This window comes from Carettochelys insculpta, chromosome 32 (assembly GCF_033958435.1).
Source record: "Carettochelys insculpta isolate YL-2023 chromosome 32, ASM3395843v1, whole genome shotgun sequence".
In the NCBI taxonomy this organism is placed as follows: domain Eukaryota; kingdom Metazoa; phylum Chordata; order Testudines; family Carettochelyidae; genus Carettochelys; species Carettochelys insculpta.
This window is the reverse complement of record NC_134168.1, coordinates 4,977,290-4,996,978: the sequence shown is the minus strand read 5'-3', so window position 1 is coordinate 4,996,978 and position 19,689 is coordinate 4,977,290. Positions and strand designations below refer to the sequence as shown.

At 51.0% G+C, this 19,689-nt stretch overlaps 1 protein-coding gene across 1 annotated transcript; it reads right to left on the bottom strand.

Moving 5' to 3' along the window:
• Window positions 1-4,064: 4,064 nt before the first annotated feature.
• LOC142004669 (Fc receptor-like protein 5) lies at window positions 4,065-19,195 on the bottom strand. Its single transcript, XM_074982307.1, has 7 exons — window positions 18,975-19,195; window positions 18,805-18,843; window positions 17,245-17,538; window positions 15,482-15,769; window positions 14,716-15,003; window positions 9,024-9,134; window positions 4,065-4,313 (listed from the first exon to the last, which is right to left on the bottom strand). The coding sequence occupies exons 1-7, from the start codon at window positions 19,003-19,005 to the stop codon at window positions 4,303-4,305; spliced, it is 1,062 nt and encodes a 353-aa protein (XP_074838408.1). The 5' UTR covers window positions 19,006-19,195; the 3' UTR covers window positions 4,065-4,302.
• Window positions 19,196-19,689: the final 494 nt, after the last annotated feature.

Genomic DNA, 19,689 nt, shown 5'->3' with positions numbered 1-19,689 from the left:
CAGCCTTACGGCTTCGGAGAACTTCTTCAACACGCAGAGTCACAGAAGCACCGACTGTTACTTTGCTTGGTTCTATCCTGAGATTTAGCTGGTGACGAATGTGGGCTCCTGGTTCACTTGCAGCTTGTGGAGCTGAGGCTGAGGATCACCCTGGCCTGGGCTTAGAGCAGGTGGTGGCAACGTGCCTCACAGCACCAAATGCCTTCAGGGAACCTCACGCACACCAGCTGGGGTCTCACGCCATTGACTCCACAGGAGCTACAGCCCATTGACCCCAGCAGGGATCTGCTCACGCTGACCCCAGTGGAAATACACCTCATGGACCTCGGTCTAGCTGTACCACAGACTCCTTGGGGCCTTCGGTGAATCTCACCAGCTGGGATCTCTTGTTCTCTTTGATGACTCTGAGCGCAGCCCCCTGCTCCTGCAGCAGCTTTAGCAAGTTTTCAGCTAACACCTGCAAACTCTGCTGCAGCGCAGGGAGAGTTTGCAGAGGCGAGTGACAGGGCTGGGAGAGGGGACGATCCCAATCCCCAGTCCCTGACCCCGTGTGATGGGGACTGACCCTGCGCTGGCACACAGGGTGGTAACTGGAGCTGGGGAGCTTGTGGAATGAGAATCCCACAGGTCAGGCATCCCAGGGGCGTGTCAGGGCAATAGGCTGGTTGGGGAGGGACCCAGAAGGATCAAGCTTCAGTGTCAGGGTTGAGACCACAGGGGGTTGAGGCCACATAGGTCACCGAGATCTCTGGAGGAACCAGGCAGGTGAGGAGCAGATGGTGTCAAGTTCATCTTATCTGGGATTCCAGAGGATGGAGACATTTACCTCCCCGGCTCAGGGAATCTGTGGCCTTGGGAAGCTTTCAAGCAGAGCATATAGGGGCAAGGTCTTTCGACCGTCTCTTGCGGGCCCCCACCTTCTGCACTTGGAGTATCAGAAGGGGGATCAGCCCTAGCTGCAGGTTAAAGCCAGCAAACACAACCACCATATTTACTGTCTACATCCAAAGGGTGACAGAGCTATAGTTAGCTGTCAGTTAAAGGGTCGCTGTACGAAGACCCAAGAGAGAGACCCTTGGAGGTCTCTGGTGTGCCACTTTTTTTTTTTAAGGTTCTTCTTGTCAGGGATTTTCCCTCCCCCCCACCACCCAATAGATCAGGAGGATGGGAGAAGTTGACATGCATTCGCTGCTCCATGGGTTGCAGGAGTACTCAGCAAAAGGTTTGTCCTCTGATGTTCTGTGATGGTTTGGCTGATGTGCTGGGGTGGGGGAAGAGTTCTTGGACAGGAAATAACCCCTCCCATGGAAAGCTCATATTTCACACTTGGTCGGTCTTCTCTGCCGATTGGGTGGGTGCTTGTGAAACAGGACAGTGAAAGGAGCTGAGTCCCCACTTCCACTTATTCCCAGAGGCTGCTCTGACCTCAGGACTCCCCTTCACTCAGTGAAATGGGCTAGTGAAAGGATCTGAGGTGCCGCTTCCAGTCCTTATACCCAGAGGCCTCGCCAAGGCCGAGGACTCCCCTTCCACTCACATGGGGCAGAGTCCTTGTAACCCCAACAAGGCTGGAGACAGGATTCCTGTAGGAGGAATCAACCCGCAACCTTGTTGCAGGCATTGCTGGCAAGGGCTTGGTGGCCCTATTGCAGGGTCCTCCCTCCACACTGAATATTTCTTGGCCCACTAATTAGTATGTGTACTTCAAAGCAAATACAGTCAATATGTTTTAAAAAAAAAAAAGACAGAATAATCAAAAAATGGAGAAAAGTGAATGGGAAAACAAATTACTCCAGTCTATGACACAGACACATCACCCAATGCTTCTGGAATATCAGGGCAGGTGCCAGTCTGTTCCTTGTTGGGCCCAGGTCTCCTCCTCAGAACCTGAGTGTGCTGCAGGTGAGACACTTTCTTTGGGTCCAGGACCCTTCTCCCCAACTGCCTTCCACCACTGCAAGTGGGACCTTTAAGCCCTCTTGGCTGGTGGACTCAACCTCTGCTTGGTCACCCCCCTGAAGCTCACCATGCCCAGCTCCACTCTTGACTGCTACCTCCAGCTCCAGGGCTTTTTCTCTGGACTGCCTGGCTCTGTGGTTGCAGCCTTACTCTCTGCAAGGCTCAGCCCTCTGCGCTATGTCTCAAGATTTTTTCCCTCTGCAATAGGTTGCAGGCACGTGAGCAGAACAGGCCCCTTAAGGAGGGATCCAAGATGGGCAAGACTCTGGGACAGGGTTGGAGTCACAGAGGAGAGCGTGAAATAAGTGTTCAGGATAAGATACAGAGGATCACACCCAGCGGGGCTCTCTAGAAGGAAACAAAACACTAGGAGCATATGGTATCTGATCAAGGTCATCTCATGCTTTACAGCAGATGTAGCCTTTAACCATAGGATACACCCTGCAACTCTCAGTTTTGCCCAGGAGTAGCTAGAGGCATCTAAGAAAATCGAGAAGATTCATCCTGAGGGGGGGAAAGGAGGGAGGCGTTTTTTTCCACCTACCACACTGGCTTAGGGGCCTCTGCTTTTAGTGTCCTGCTGGATGGGGGAATGGGTCTGTGCCCAGGGCCCACAGTACTCTGTAGAAGCCCATACTGAGGTGGAGCCTCAAATCTATGGGCCCTGAAAAGAGTAATGGGGGGTGATGTCTCAGTCTTCATGGCCTGTCCAGACCTCTGTCTCTGCTGAGGCTGCCAATGAGGGGCTGAATACCACTCGTGGTGATGGGGAATGTCCCTCACTGTGGTCTGGCATGGAGACATCAGATGGGGTCACCCCTCTGCCCTCAGGGATGTAGCTCGGCACTGGAGCGGCTGCTGCTGGAGCAGGTTCCAGGGGAGATACAGGGCAGCCTGGTCCCCCTCCCCAGGGAATGACACAGGGTATCTGGGGAACCAACTGCTCTGCAATTTCCCCTTCTTTCCAAGTGGGAGCGATGAGGAATCTGGGACGCCACTGGCCAACGACTCCATCAACCCACCTCAAGCCTCTCAGCCAGTGCAGGGGACATGGTTCTCTTCAGGGGACACCAGCCAGGCCAAAGTCTGGAGAGAGGCCAGCACACAAGAGTAGACTGGGGAGGAGAGCTCGGGGGAGCAGACGGGGATGCAGAGGGGTTGTGGTGCAAGGAGAGGTGAGGAACAAGGAAGGTCATTTACCCAGCAGAGGCAGAAGGAGATTAGCTCCATGCTGAGCTGGTAGCTCTGTACAGAAGGAAATTTGCACCATGCTGAGCTAGTCACACCCGGCTGGGAACTGGTTTCTCAGCTCAACCCACTACCCCAGCTGGGTACAGGAAGAAGGATGAGCCCCTCCCTTCTCATGCAAGTAGAGGAAGCCACAGCCACTCTGTGGAGGAAGTCACAGCTGCTCTGCTCGGAGGCTGGAACGGCAGCAGCATCTCCCATTGGGTGTCACTGAAAACAGTTGCCCACATTGTGACACCTTTTCTATGCTTGGCTCTGCCTGTTGTAACTGAACCAAGGCTGGTGGGCAGGGCTGGAGGAGCAGCCCCTGGGGCAATGGGTCATCCTACAGTGCCCCACTGTCTCAACTGGTGTGCTGGAGTATCCCTTAAGTTACGCCGATTACAGCCATTGAGAAACAGGCCCCCTGGACTCCATATTTAGATGCATTTGCTTTCTACATGGCCTGCTCCTTTACCTTCAATCCAAACATAGTGGTGATCCGTTCCCCTAAATGGCTTAAGGCCACAGGTCCTGATGTCTGGATAGACAGTGAGAACCAGGCCGAACGTCGGCCTGAACTTGTGGTTGGTTCTATCCTGAGATGTCACTGGAGACTGATGTGCTGTCCTGGATCACTTGTAACACCCTTACTGTGGCGTCAGAGTGAGTCCCTTTCAGCTCTCCAGAACATTTTACCACCTACACACAGTAGTGATAATGGTCACTGACACCAAATATAAAAGCATATTTAGGTTGTTATGGAGCCTGAGACACCAGCCTTTTAATTGGTACCATAGATAGTACCATGGTATAATTAACTGGTACCACACAACCTATACCAACGTCAAAACCTGTAGACAGTCCTGTGATAAAATTATAAGGAGTTTATTGACTAGCGAAAAGGCAGAAGAGAGTTATCTGCAAGTTAAAAACACAAGCATATACAAACCAGAGTTGCCATTGAAGCAGAAAGAGTGACGGAGCTGTAGCAATCTGTCTGTTCAAAGGTTGTTTGTAGGGAGACCCAGAAATCAGCTGTGGAGCTCCTCTGTCTTCAGCTCAGACGCTTCGGAGTCCAAACAGCCAAAAAGAGGTGGTTCTTCTCAGAGACTTTTATTCTTTTGCTAAGTGCCCAAGAGGATGGGAAAAGTTCACAAACAGGTCTAGTTCATGGGCCGAGGAAGCAATCGACCAAGTGTTTTGTCCATTTTTATATATGGAGATTTACATCTCATAGAACTGGAAGGGACCTTGGGAGCTCATCAAGTCCATTCCTGTGCCCTCTTGGCAGTACCAAAGACAACTGGCTCTCAGCTAAGCCTGTAAAGGACACTACTCTGATGGGACACTGTCATTTTTCTAGGTTCTTCTTTAGCTGGGCGGGAAATAACCTCCCTTGTGGCAAACTCATATCTCATACTTAGTCATGCTTCTCTAACGACTGTGTAGGCAGTTCCCGTTTCAGAGCAAATGCTTAAAGATCAACCCCTTCACATGGAGTACGGCCATTATCGCACGCATGAATGCTGGCGGAAGCATACAAGTGTTTTGTACCTTCTAAATACTAAGGACTTTCTTCTAAGTCAAATACTGATATCGAGCAAAGCTAAATCCCAGGTGACCTATCCCATGTTGCATGTGACAACGTGGGCCTTTCTGGGACACAAGCCAAGTCAAAGTCTGAAGAGAGGCTGGAAGAGAAGAGCACAGAGGGGATGACAGCTCTGGGGAGCAGATGGGGATGCAGCGGGGTTGAGGGGAGTCTGCAGACGGACAGACACAGAGGTGGTGGGGGCCAGGCAGGTCATTTACCAGCAGAGGCAGAAGGAGATTAGCTCCATGCTGAGCTGGTAGCTCTGTACAGAAGGAAATTAGCACCATGCTGAGCTAGTCACACCAGGCTGGGAACTGGTTTCTCAGCTCAACCAACAACCCCAGTGGGGTACAGGAACCAGGAAGAGCCCCTCCCCTCTCGTGCAAGCAAAGGAAGTCACAGCCACCCCGCTGGGAGGTTGGAAAGGCAGCAGCGTCTCCCATTGGCTGGGGCTGAGAACAGCTGCCCACATTGTGACACCTTTTCCATGCTTGGCTCTGCCTGTTATAACTGAACAAAGGACTGGTGGGTACAGTTGTATAGCATGAACCTTCCTTCATTCAACTGAGCCATCGATCAACAGCTCTCATCTTCTAAGTCACCACAGGTGCGTGAATAAACCAATTCTTGATCAGCAGAGCTGATTGGAGATGTCACATTAAAAAAACAACTGTGGACACTGTACATTCTTTTCAGCTCCTACACTTTCCCTGTAGTGCCTGGATACACTGACTTTCTAAGCTATTAAGAGTAGACACAATGATTTGACACTAGGACAATCTATCACTCAGAGATATCCTGTATGACTTCACATTGGCCTTTCAGATGTTCTACTGACAACTGAAAGAGCACTTTCCATGAGCAAGCTGGCCACAGAAGACCTTCTTTGGTATCCAAGTATCATCCATACTCATTACATGACCAATCCAGCAAAATTGGTTGTTCATAAGCATTGCTTCCATGTCAAGGACACCACAGAGCTTAAGAATCTCCATGTTAGGAGTCAAGTATCGCGGGGGTAGTCTGGATCTGTAACAGCAACAAAGGGTCCTGTGGCACCTGATAGGCTAACAGAAAGGTTTTGAGCATGAGTTTTTGTGAGCACAGACTCACTTCATCAGATGCATGTTAGGAGTGTTGTCCCACTACTTCAGGTAGGGGAGCTTCCTTAGACAATGCATATGGAACCGACTGAATTGCAAGAGAAAGCGGCGATATATTATCCATGACTCTAAGCCTGGAAAATGGAGTGGTATAGTGTGGAACTAGGTGCTTGAATCCTGCTGAAATTAAATAAGGACTGAATGGCTAATGATCCTTTGCCTCCTTTGAGAATCACAATCTACACAGAATGTGGACATCTGAAACCCAGGACCCAATTTTGAAATCAGACCCTGCAGTTCCACTCTGATGTAAATCTTATTCTAAACCCTGTCCTAGGCTTACCACCCATCTTAGCACTAAGGGATTCATTCTTGTTCTGAGTAAAATGAAGGCAGCTCATATCCAACAGTTAAACGCTCTGATCTCCAGACCCAGTTCCACCCAAACTACAGACCTAGTGTCTGCACCAGTTTACAGTTCATTGGTCTAATTTCAACTCTGACCTCTGTCTTGCAGAAGTGAGCTAAAGGAGGTGTTCATAAAAGGTTCGTGATTTGCTGGTTCAGTTTTTGCTATTTAGATGTGTGTGTCATGTTGGTCTTTGAATTTATGAGTAGTGGCCATTGCAACAAAGCTCCTCCTCTAGCATGGTGGGTTGACATGTTTTCATAAGAACATAAGAACATAAGAACGGCCATACTGGGTCAGACCAAAGGTCCATCAAGCCCAGCATCCCATCTGCCGACGGTGGCCAATGCCAGGTGCCCCAGAGAAGGAGAACAGAAGACAAGTGATTTATCTCCTGCCATCCATCTCCTGCCCTTGTTATGAAGGCTAGGGCACCATACTTTATCCCTGGCTAACAGCCATTTATGGACCTAACCTGCAAAAATTTATCAAGTTCTTTTTTAAACCCTAATAGAGTCCTGGCCTTCACAGCCTCCTCGGGCAAGGAGTTCCACAGGTTGACTGTGCGCTGTGTGAAGAAAAATTTCCTTTTATTAGTTTTGAACCTACTACCCATCAATTTCATTTGGTGTCCCCTAGTTCTTGTATTATGGGAAAAGGTAAATAATTTTTCTATATTCACTTTCTCCACACCATTCATGATTTTATATACCTCTATCATATCGCCCCTCAATCGCCTCTTTTCCAAACTGAAAAGTCCCAGTCTCTCTAGCCTCTCCCCATATGGGACCCTTTCCAAGCTCCTAATCATCTTAGTCGCCCTTTTCTGAACCTTTTCTAATGCCAATATATCTTTTTTGAGGTGAGGAGACCACATCTGCACGCAGTACTCGAGATGTGGGCGTACCATAGTTTTATATAGGGGAAGTATGATATCTTTTGTCTTATTATCGATCCCTTTTTTAATAATTCCTAACATCCTATTTGCCTTACTAACTGCCGCTGCACACTGCGTGGATGTCTTCAGAGAACTATCCACTATAACTCCAAGATCCCTTTCCTGATCTGTCGTAGCTAAATTTGACCCCATCATGTAGTACGTGTAATTTGGATGCTTTGCCTTGGATCCTTTGCCTTGGATGCTGTGATAGAGTGTATCTACCCCGCAATGAGCAGGGGGTGAGGGCCAGGCCTATTGGATGTAAAAGACCCCGGCCCCTGAGGCCCTGCTGGGTATGCTCTGGCTGTAGACCAGTGTAAAGGCTGGGGAAGCCTGGCAGTAGGGGACGGCCAGGAGGAGGAAGGGAAATCATTATCAGCAGTGGTGGTCCTGGTCACCACCAGAGGAGAAGCCACCAGCCGGAGACAGCAAATCCCATCAGGAGTGGGGTAGGAAGTAGTCCAGGATGGGGGAACCGGGAAGGTACTCAGTGAGCTCAGTGTGTTGCCTGAGTGGACTGTGAGGCCCTATGGACTGGAGTTAGCCCCAAGAGCAATGAGGAGCCCTCGGGACCAAGGCATGGCTGGAGACCCTGCCAAGAGGCTCACAGCGGTCCTCAGGCTGGACACTGACTTGCTGTTTGGTGAGCCACTCTCATCATTGGCCAGCACAGAAATAAAAGAGAAGACCAAAGTCCATAGTCTCTGCTATCCCGTCAAGTGATTTGGCCAGGACAACCTTCCACCAATAGCCAACCTTCTCCTGGGCTGCATAGAAGAAGGGAGAATGGGTGGAGCCCAGGTGCGCTCTCTACTCCAGGCTCCAACCCAAGGACCTTGTGGTAACAGCTGCCTGTGAAGCATCAAATTTCAGCTGCCTGACAGTGATGATTCTGCTCTGACACCTCCTTGTGTTTGCTCCTCTCAGATTCTGCACAGCTCCTTTTCTCCTCCACTCCTCACACACACTGAGCCAACAGAAGAGCCTCTCTCATAACCCTTCTCAACTGGTTCTTCATTGGTTCCAGGTGTCCTGATTAGCCTGGCTGCCTTGAGTCTGCAAACTTCCTGATTGGCTCCAGTTGTTTTAACAGAATCAATCAGGGCAATTGGGCCTATCAGGTTCCTGCTGGTTCTGGATTAGCCCTTGCTAGTTTACAAAGGAAACAAAGACCTTTTTTTTTTTTAATCTAGGGCTAATATATCTCCCCTCCACCACTCTTCTATACTTCTCTGGGCTGACCCTGTCATGCTGTATACTTGTCTTTCACACATTGGATTCCAGGAGGCATCAACAGCCTATTATGAAAGGTCTACTGATCAAGTAAACTGAAGTACTTGCCGGACAGTGGGCCTTGGGTGATGCCAATCCACCTCTAATGAGCTTTTGGTGAATATTGACATTAGGATGAGAAGAATGGCTTCTCTCTGCAAATGACTTAGTAACATCTTTTCATAGAGAAGGACTATCCAGGGAACTACAGGCCGTTCAGCCACACCTCAATCCCGGGAAAAATCTGCTGTATCTCCAAGTTTCTTGGGCAGGACAAACACCTCCAGCAGTATCTGACCTTCTCCTGTGCTGGACAGGGGATGGGAGAAAGGGCGAGAGGCCTGATCTCTACCCCACTTGATGGCACCAAGTTTGGAATAAGACACGGAGAAATAATTTACACAATTATTTCCAAAAACTTTTAGATGTAGCCAAAAAGTTTAAGGAACATGGTTCTAGACCATACTGAGGGAGCAGTGGTCACAGAGGTCACAGCTCTTTGCTGTTTTAACTCACCTCTTTTATTCTTCCTGAAGTAGAATATAAGAGTGGCCAGGACTCCACCCAGAAGCAATTCATCTCCGAAAGCCAGCAGAATATAAATCAGTAATGCAGAGTCTGGATGAGCTAGAGGAGAAGAAAAAGGAGGGAAGAGAACATAAGAACACCAGACAGACCTGGGACGAGGTGCAAGACCCACACAAGAATCTGCCCTTGCAACAAATTTCCTTTGACAATCCTTCATAGAATCACAAAAACCCAGGGCTGGAAGAGACTTCAAGAGGTCATCGAGTCCAGCCCCCTGTCCAAAGCAGGATCAACTAAATCGGCCCAGCCAGGAATTTGTCCAGGTGTGATTTAAATATCTCCAGGGATAGAAATTCCACCACCACTCTACATGAGCCATTCCACTGCTACACCACTCTCCTAGTGAAATAATCCTTTTGTGTGAAGTCCATGGCATGTTCTGTCTGTACCAGCCAACTCCTCCTTCCAGAGAAGGGATGGAAGATTGAGCTCTATGGTGCTGTCCTTGTGCCTTGGCTATGGAAGTAAAATTCCTTTGCAAGGGTGCCATATTGGAAGGGTTGGGGCAGAGTAAGTTCCAAGTATTGCGTCCACTTCTGGAGTATTGTGTCCAGTTCTGCCGCCCTGCCCCGCCCCGCCCAGAGAAAAGATATGGATGCATTGGAGGAGGTCTGGAGAGGGCAACCAAAATTCTCAGGCAGCAGTAGCATACAACCTACAAGGTGATGGATTTAGGTTATTTAATGGGCAAAAGAGAAGAATGAGGGGTAAGCTGGTAGCAGTCTTCCTGAAGTGGGGCTCTAAAGAGAATGGAGAGAGGTTGTTCTCAGTGGTGAAGGACAGCAAAACAAGGAGCAATGGTCTCAAAGGGCAGAGGAGAAGAAGGGACATTAGGAAAAAGTTTCTCTTGAAGGGTGATGAAGCACTGGAATGTGTGACCCAGAGAGGTGGTGAAATCTCCGTCCTTAGAGGTTTTGAAGTCCCAGCTAGACAAGGTCCTGGCTGGGATGATTTAGTTGGGGTTGGTTCTGCTTTGGACAGGAGGCTGGACTCAGCGACCTCCCAAAGTCCCTTTCAGCCCTAAGAGTCTATGATTCTATGCTTCTTTTTCATCTTTCTGTTTCCCTGCCTATTATGGACTTGCCTGGGGACAGCTCTCCAACCATGGCAACAAGACAGGGAGCTGATTGAAGGTATTTGATCAGTCACACCTGTCCTGGAGATATTCCTGGTGATGTTCACAGCCTGGCTCTGGGGGGATGGGATCCACCTCCCTTTCACATTCTCCTCGTACGCACAGGTGAATTCCCTGGTGTTGCTGAGGTTGGCCAATGGGATGCTGAGCACAGAGACATTCACAGGGCTGTTGCTACGGTCAGTGGGGCTGCTCTCAGATCCCAGCTTCCCAGGGAAGCTCACTTCCCAGGGAAGCAACACTTCGCTGTCTTGTCCATGTCAAGTTTGGTCTCACCAGCCTGCTCCTCCTTCCAGTTTTATAGGGCTGGTCTAGTGTGAGTAGTGAGGGATACCTGTGTGTATGTGAGTGGCTCACAGAGGGTGGGAGGCTCCTGCTGAGTGTAACCAGGTGGCCAGGTGACGCCTCTGGACTGCAAACAGAGGAGAAGATGGAGCCTGAGGGGTTTGAATTGGAACTGGGAGTTGGAAAGCAGTTAGACTGGGCTGGGCTTGGCTGGGAGGGAGCGAGACAAAGGAGGGGGCAAGGCCCCAGCTCCAAGGGACCCCCTTGGAGCCTCCTTTCCCCAGTGTGGATTGGACTGGTTGTCCGTGATTGCTGCACTGACGCTTCTGTAAGACATTGCGTCCTGTCGGCTAATAAACCCGCTGTTCTCCTGCCGAGTGAGAGAGTCACTCCTGCCTGCAGACAAGGTACAGAGCCTGGGGACCCTGAATCCCATCACATCTTGGCCTTGGCTATGGAAGTAAAATTCATTTCCAAGAGTGCCATCCTGGAAGGGCTGGAGGCAGCAGTAAGTGTCGCGTATTATGTCCAGCAGCAAGGTTTGAGTATTGCATCCAGTTGTGGGCCCCCAGTACAGAAAACACGTGGATGCATTGGAGTGGCTCCAGCAGAGGGAAACAAAAATGAGGAGGAGGCTGGAGCACATGTTCTACAAGGAGAGGCTGAAGGATTTGGATGTGGTATACCTAGACTTCAGTGAGGCATGTGACACGGTCTCACATGATCTTTTTGTCAATAAACTAAGCAAATAAAACTTAGATGGGGCCACTTGCATAATTGGCTGGATGACTGTTTCAGAGAATAGTTATTAATGGTTTGCAGTCATGCTGGAAGGGCATATGTGGGGTTCTGCAGGGGTCTGTTTTGGGTCCGGTTCTATTCAATATCTTCATCAACAATTTAGATATTGGCATTGAGAGGGCACTTATAAAGTTTGCAGAGGATACCAAGCTGGGAGGGGTTGCAAGTGCTTTGGAGGATAGGGTCAAAATTCAAAATGACCTGGAAAAACTGGAGAAATGGGCTGAGGTAAACACAATGAAGCCTAAAAAAGACAAATGCAAAGCGCTCCACTCCCAAAGTAAGCAGGATGAAGTTTAATGAGGGGAAATGCAAAGTACAAATCTTAGGAAAAAATAATCAGCTTCTCGCATAAAGAACAAGAAGTGAGTCTCTAGGAAGGCATAGTGCAGAAAGGGATTTAAGGGTCATGATGCACCACAAGCTAAATCTAAGTCAACAGTATGATCCTATTGCAAAAAAAGCAAACATGATACTGGGACGTATTAACAGAAGTGTTGCGAGCAAGACATGAGAAGTCTTACTTGGGCTCTACTCAGCACTCGCTAGGCCTCCGTTGGAGTATTGTGTCCAGTTCCGGGCACCAAGTTTCAAGAAAGATGTGGAGAAATTGGAGAACGTCCTGAGAAGAGCAACAAGGCGGCCTAGGGGTCTAGAGAACATGAGCTATTAGGGAACACTGAAAGAAGTGAGCTTGTTTAGTTAGAAAAGTGAAGACTTAGAGGGGACGTGATAGTGCTTGTCAAGTATCGAAAAGGGAGTTACAAGGAAGATGGAGAAAAATTGATCTCCTTGACCTGTAAGGATAGGGCAGGGAGCAAAGGGCTTAAACTGCAGCAAGGGAGGTTTCATATTGAAATTAGGAAAAATTGCCTAACTCATGGTGGTTAAATACTGGAATAAGTTACCTAGGCAAGTAGAGGAATAAATCTCCATCGCTGGAGATATTTCAGAGCAGGTTAGACAGACACATGTCAGGGATGACCTAGATGGCGTGGTTCTGGCCAAGAGGGCAGGAAACTGGACTCGATGACCTCTTGAGGTCCATTCCAGTCCTGGTGGTCTAGCATTCCATAATTTGGCTTGTTTAGTTTATTGAAGATACAACTGAGGGATGATTCGATGAACGTCCTGAAGAGGGGCTTTAAAGAGGATGCAGAGAGGCCGTTCTCCTTTGTGATGGATGGTCTCAAGTTACAGAGAAGTAGGTAAAGTTTGAATATTAGGAAAAACTATTTCCCCAGGAACAGGAGGAATCACTGGAATGGGTGACCTACAGAGATGGTGAAATCTCCATTCCTGGGGGTTTTGAAGTCCCAGCTTGACAAGGTCCTGGCTGGGATGATTTAGTTGGGGTTGGTCCTGCGTTGGGCAGGGGGCTGGACTCAATGATCCCCCGAAGTCCCTTTCAGCCCTAAGAGTCTATGATTCTATGCTTCTTTTTCATCTTTCTGTTCACCGCCTATCATGGACTTGCCTAGGGACAGTTCTCCAACCATGGGAGCAAGACAGGGAGCTGACTGAAGGAATTAAATCAGTCTCACTTGTCCTGGAAACTTTCCTGGTGATGTTCACAGCTTGGCTCTGGGGGGATGGGATCCACCTCTCTTTCACATTCTCCTTCTACCCACAGGTGAATTCCCCGGTGTTGCTGAGATTCGCCGATGGGATGTTGACCGCAGAGACACTCTCAGATCTGATGCTGGGGTATGTGGGGCTCATCTTAGACCCCAGCTCCCCAGGGAAGTTCTCTCTATCCTTGTAGAAGTGAAACTTCTGCTCACCAGTGTCACTGGTAACAGTGCAGGTGATGAGCAGGGGGAGCTCTTCACTCAGCTCTCTAAAGGAGGGATACACACTCAGCACTCGTGGGGAAAGGGGACGTGAGAGGAGCAGCAAAGGGGAGGGGTCGGGATGAACAGGACAGTGGGGGAAAGGGAAATGACGCCCAGATTCCAGTTCACTCTTAGCTGACCTGAGCTCACAAAATGAGAGGGAACCAGGCTTGGGGTCAGGGCGGCTTCCTTCACATACAACATGCAGCTTGGAAGTGGGCTCAAAGGGTGGCCAAAATCTCCAGGACTTCTTTTCTTTTACCCCTCCATGTCTTATGCCCCACTGTCTCCCTGATGTCCTTGGACCCCTCTGCAGATAAGAAAGGCCCAGACCATCTGGAGAGGATACTCAGGGGTCCGGCTGCAATGCTATTGTCCCAGAGGAACGCGTGCAAGGTGGCCAAGTTTGGTGACCTGGTATGTATCCAAACTAATAGAGAAGAGATGGCTCTTCCCACATCCAACAGCTGCATAGCCCAGAGACCCCTGAACTGGTACAAAGCTGCTCTGAGATCAACCCCAGCTCACATCCATCACCCTCCCCCCAGCCCGAATTAGATTGTACTGCTTTAGACCCCCCCAGGAGCAGCCGAGTATAGGAGGGAGAGATGTTCTGCAGGGGGGTTCCTGGGGTGCACAGGACTCAGGGACAGGGCCAAGTGGCATCTGGAAAACAGAAGCCAGGCAGAGGCACAGAATGTTGCATTCCATAAGGATGTCTCAAAGGACCTGGAAGCTGAAGGACAGATGGTACCAGGCTGAATTTACTTCAGGGTTTGGAGGGAGGTGGGGAATTTTCCCTGTTTCTGACAGCACCACCTGCACTGTGTCCATCTCTTAAACATCAGGGAACGGGACCTTCTGTGTGTTGGACCCACTGACTGGGCTGAGTTACGCAGGGCACAGCCGGGGAAAGGGTGGGTCGTCTCTGTCTCCCCTGTGAGCATCAGTCAGTCACTCCACCAGGACTGGGGACCCTTTTCAGAAAACAAATCCCTCCGTTGACAGAAAATATGTGACCTCTGGTCATCCCGACAAGGATGCTGAGAACCTCAGGACAGCACCATCCCCTCCAATACACTTATGTACAAGAGAACCCTGGTGGATTGGTGCTGACAAGGGGTTCTTTAAGACGCCATTAAGTGAGCCACGCCCTGATAAAAATTATGAATGAAGCTGCTGGGCCAAGAGCTAAGAACTGGATCCCTGCCAGTTGGGATGATACCTCTGTGAGCTCCCCACACCATTCCCCACTCGCTGCCAAATAATACTGCTCAGATTGATCCTTCCCGGCTGAGCACAGACAGAGAGGAGAGATGGTTGGTTGGTTTCATTACATATCCCCAAATATTAACCATTTCAAATGTTTCCATGGCGTTGGGAGCCACTGAACGGGAATGAAACAAGACTTCCCGTAACATCAACCAGCGAGCAAAGTGGGCACTAGCCAAAGAAAGGGAGCTTAAAACTCACACTATCCTGTGCTGACCAAGTGAGATGTGTCTCTTCCCATCTATGGAGCAGAGATCCCTCACCAACGAGCCAGCAAGAGTTGGGAACTCACCTGTCCCTTCTCCCTCTCTCTTGTTTGATGGTTTCTCTTGCCCAGACTCCGTCTTCCAGGATTCACAGGTGTATTTTAGAACCTGTGGTATACTCAGCTTAAGGGAGCGGGAGTAACAGTCCAGTGGTGAGGGGAGCTCCTTGGAAGGCATCTTTTGGCCATCCCAGAAGAACTGCATCACAGATATGTTTGGAGACCCCGCAGCCGAGCACGTTAGTGTGATGGTCTCTGCAGTGATGCTGACAGGCTGCTCTGGGGACGTGGTGAGCTGGGGACATGACAGGGGATCTGGAACAGACAAGACATTCAGGGGAGCAAATGGTTCCCACATGGGACACTACTGAAGCACAAGAAGAACTGTGGCCCATTGACACCGACTGGGATCTGCAACTTCCTCAGGCAATTTAGTCCAGTAAATAACCGCCAGGAAAGCCAGAACATTTCCCTCATGTCCAACCTAAACCTTCCTTCCTGCAATTCAAGTGCATTTCTTCTTCGCCTATTTTCAGAGGCCAAGGAGAATATTTTTTCCCCTTCCTCTTTCTAAACACCCTTTTAGGTACTTGAAAGCAGCGACCACATCCCCTCTCAGACTTCTCTTTTCCAAACTAAACAAACTCGGTTCTTTTACTCTTCTCTCCCAGCTCATATTTTCTAGACTTCTCTTCATTTTAGTTGTTCTTCTTTGGACCCTCTCAAATCTCCCTCTAAATTACATCACTGATCCTCATCATCGGCCAGCAAACAGCAGCAAACAGGGTCTCACCTTTCAGAGCAATGAGGACCTTTTGGCTCCTCTCTGATGTGAACTCTCTCCCGTTCACACTTCTCCTGTATTCACAGCTGTACTCTGCAGGGTGCTCCGTGACCGACAGCTGGATGGAGGCTCTATAGCTGTGGGGACTCAGGCGCAATTCCTGGGTTGGCAGTGAATGTCCGTTCCTGAAGAACCGGACCCCAGACATGTCGGATACCCCAGCACCTGAGCACGTCAGATTCACAGATTCCCCAGTGGTGTAGAGAAGCCGCTCTGGGGACACGGTGAGCTGAGGAGCTGGAAAACACAAGTGGGTCGGGGAGGAGATGGTTCCCACTTTAGAACTTGGTGACACAGAGGGAGGAAGAGGCAGTTCTGGGCAGAAGAGAGGGGGATCCTGGACACAGACTTCAGCCAGCCCCAGCTCAGTGCCCACCAACCATGTTCCCCCAGGCCGTGCAAACACTGAGCACCAGAGATGTCACTGTTGGGAGCCCAAGTGGGCTCAGCATCCCCTGCTTGGTACCTGAGGTTGCAGCTCCCGCCCAGGGCCAGCTCAGCCCGCATGGCCAGGAGTGGGAGGGCTTGTGGAGCTGAGGCTGAGGATCACCCTGGCCTGGGCTTACAGCAGGTGGTGGCTACGTGCCTCACAGCACTAGACGCCCTCAGGGAACCTCACGCACACCAGCTGGGGTCTCACGCCATTGACTCCACAGGAGCTACAGCCCATTGCCCCCAGCAGGGATCTGCTCACGCTGACCCCAGTGGAGATACACCTCATGGACCTCGGTCTAGCTGTACCACAGACTCCTTGGGGCCTTCGGTGAATCTCACCAGCTGGGATCTCTCGTTCTCTTTGATGACTCTCAGCGCAGCCCCCTGCTCCTGCAGCAGCTTTAGCAAGTTTTCAGCTAACACCTGCAAACTCTGCTGCAGCGCAGGGAGAGTTTGCAGAGGCGAGTGACAGGGCTGGGAGAGGGGACGATCCCAATCCCCAGTCCCTGACCCCGTGTGATGGGGACTGACCCTGCGCTGGCACACAGGGCGGTAACTGGAGCTGGGGAGCTTGTGGAATGAGAATCCCACAGGTCAGGCATCCCAGGGGCATGTCAGGGCAATAGGCTGGTTGGGGAGGGACCCAGAAGGATCAAGCTTCAGTGTCAGGGTTGAGACCACAGGGGGTTGAGGCCACATAGGTCACCGAGATCTCTGGAGGAACCAGGCAGGTGAGGAGCAGATGGTGCCAAGTTAATCTTATCTGCGATTCCAGAGGATGGAGACTTCTCCGTGGTTTACACCCTGCACCCCTCTACCTCACTGAGCCCCAACTTGCACTGTGAGCACACGGTGCCCGACGTGAGCAAGGCCTCTCTGTGTGGGGTCCCCTGGCTGGGCCGTGTGGCCCTGAGATCGTCAGAGGTGAAGGACAGGAGGTCTCTGTCTCAGCTCTGCCAATCAGCTGCTCACTCCTCCGGGGCTGAGGATCCCTTACAGGCCAAATCTGTGTCCTGGTACTAGAGTTTGTTCTTATGGCACTTTCACCCCCGAGCACCGGCAGTGCCCAGACAGGACCCCGGAGTTGTGAGCTTCCCCACAGCAGTGCCCTGCCAGGGTCCAGTCTTTCCAGCTCTGAGGGGACCTGCCGAGGCTGTCACAGAGTGTCTGAGATACGGGGAACGGTCTGGGCCAAAGCCGAGGGTGAAACTGGAGCCCTCGGGGGAGCTCACGTTCCCAGCGACTCTCCCTTGAAAGCAAAGAAAACAGGGGCTCACCTGCCAGTGCTACGGAAACAGAGCTGCTGTTCTCAGAGAAGGTCTGTCCACTGGATTCCCGGTACGCACAGGTGTAGGACCCAACAATTCCCTTCTCTGCTAGGAGCTCCAGCATCTGTGGTACAGTTTCATCCTCCGGGACCCTTATGGGGCTCCCCTGCCCTCTCTGAGAGAAGAATCTGTATTTTTTAGCATATTTCCCCGCAGGAGCTTGGCAGGTGAGTTCAACCTTCTCCCCTGGGGCATACACAGGGTACTCACGGTCTGGTGCTAGTGTAGGGGCCGGCAGGAGACCTAGAACAGAGGCAGAGGGTGAGTGCAGAGGGAGAGGTCACAGTGACATGGGAAGGTAAAAGACGGGAGAGATGAATCCTCGACAGACCTGAACACAGACCAGGTGCATCTCACGGCCTGGGGGAAATTCACTGAGGAGGTTTCTCTTCCAGCTCCCCACCTATGTGATTTCACACCCTATGCCACACCCTGCTCTGCCCACATATCCCTCCATTCCCCCCAGTCTGCGGCTCCCCCCATCCCAAACACAGAGAAGAAGACAGGGCAGGTTGGACCCAAACGGTGCCCAGCTGCTATTGAAGGAGATGGGAGTGCAGGAGAGGTTCTGCCTTCCTCAACGAAGGAGCTGAGCAGGAGCAGGGAGGTCCCTCTTCATGCATCCATAATGTTGGGATCTCCTCTCTCTCAATCCACGGGGAGCAGGTGGGGGCGTATTGCCCATGGGAGAGTCTCTCTCACCACTCGCCACCCCCAATTCCCACATGCTTTCTCTGGGGGGAAGAGCAACGCAAAAAGAAGAGGGGCTGTGGATGGTTAAAGCCCAAGAACCCCAATCCCATCAGGGAATTCACCCCATGGTCTCCACTTGGGGAGAGAGAGAAGACAGGAGAGAACCCATCAGCACTTGCTAGAAGGGCAAAGAGAAATGATAAATGGGATTTCCTGGATCAGGGAAAAGGAGGGGAGAATTTTCTACTGACTAAATTTCCTCTGCTGAGCCTGAATACGATGTCCCATGGGGTGGTGCTGAGTCCCTGACCCATCCCCGAGTCCTCTGTGAGAGCCCAGTGACTAGGGACAGAGACACATTCTCCCGTACATTGAGGGCCCCACACAGATGAGCCCCTGCCCAGAGATACTCAGCGTAGTGGGGAGGTGGGCGCTCAGTTTCCATGGTCTGCCCAGGCTCTTTCCTTAGGGTACAAAAGAGGGTAACACTGATGGGCAGACGGATGCATGTTCTCTGTATGTCCATGGCTGGGACCCACCAAAGGGAAACCCCAGTGAGCCGTCTCTTGTCTCTGCTCTTTCACCCCACCGATGTGACTCTGGGGAGGAGCTGCTGTTGCTGCAGCAGATTCCATGGGCGATTTTAGTGACCCAGGGCATGACATGGGAGCACACCGGGGTCCCCCTCTCCTTGTAATTCCAAGCTTCACACTGGAAGAGGAAAGAAATCCCCAACTCCCTCACCAAGAACCTCCCTAAACTACCAGCCACCCACACCACTGGGAGCATCTAAGCAAGGCCAGGAGACATCATTACCTGACGGGGACACCGGCCTGGGGAGACTCTGGAGAGAGGCTAAAAGAGAAGATAAAAAGGGTGTGAGAGTTGTGGGGTGGGGGTGGAGATGCAGATGGGGGTTGAGGGACTAGGATGGGGTGATCTCCAGACAGACACAAGGGAGTTGGGTGCTGAGGGAGCTCACTTACCCAGCAGACGCAGAAGAAACACGAGCGCCATGGTGAGCTGGTCACTCTAAGCTGGAAGCTGCGTTCTCAGCTCAGTCACAAGCTCCATCCAGACGCAGCCCCTCCCCAGTCACACTAGCAAGGGAAGTCACATCCTCAGGCGTGGTCACCACACAGCAGGGCGGCTGGACAGCCAGAAGCATCTTGCTGTGGGCAGAGCTCAGAAAAGATCTCCACTTCCTTCCCGCTTTCTTAATATTTCGCTGGCTTTGCAATTGAATACAGCTCTGAGTTGAGCCAGTGAACCACCCCCTGGTCCACGATTGGTCCAGTGTCTCAGCTGGTGTAAAGGAACACCCCTGGAATTACACTTACCCACACCAATTGGGAGTTTACCTCCTTCACTCCCATCGACAACCTCTTTGGCCCACACTTGTGTCTTGGGAAGACTCTGAAAAAAGTCCCTGCCCCAGCTGCAGCCGGGGGTGCCTTTCAAAGTTGAAGTTTGACTGTTGTCCTGAAGCAAGGGGAGGATTTCCAAGCATGGCAAGTGCTGGGATTGAGGAAGGTCAGTCATAGGCCCTTTGGGTTGAACTGTGTTTCCATAAGACCCCTTTGCACCCCACATCCCACACGATAGAGGGCACATCATCTTGGGGTGTAGTACACAAATAAACAGCTCTCCCGCACTCAGCCTGCCTTCACCCATTACCTGCTGCTTCATGGAGGAGGTATC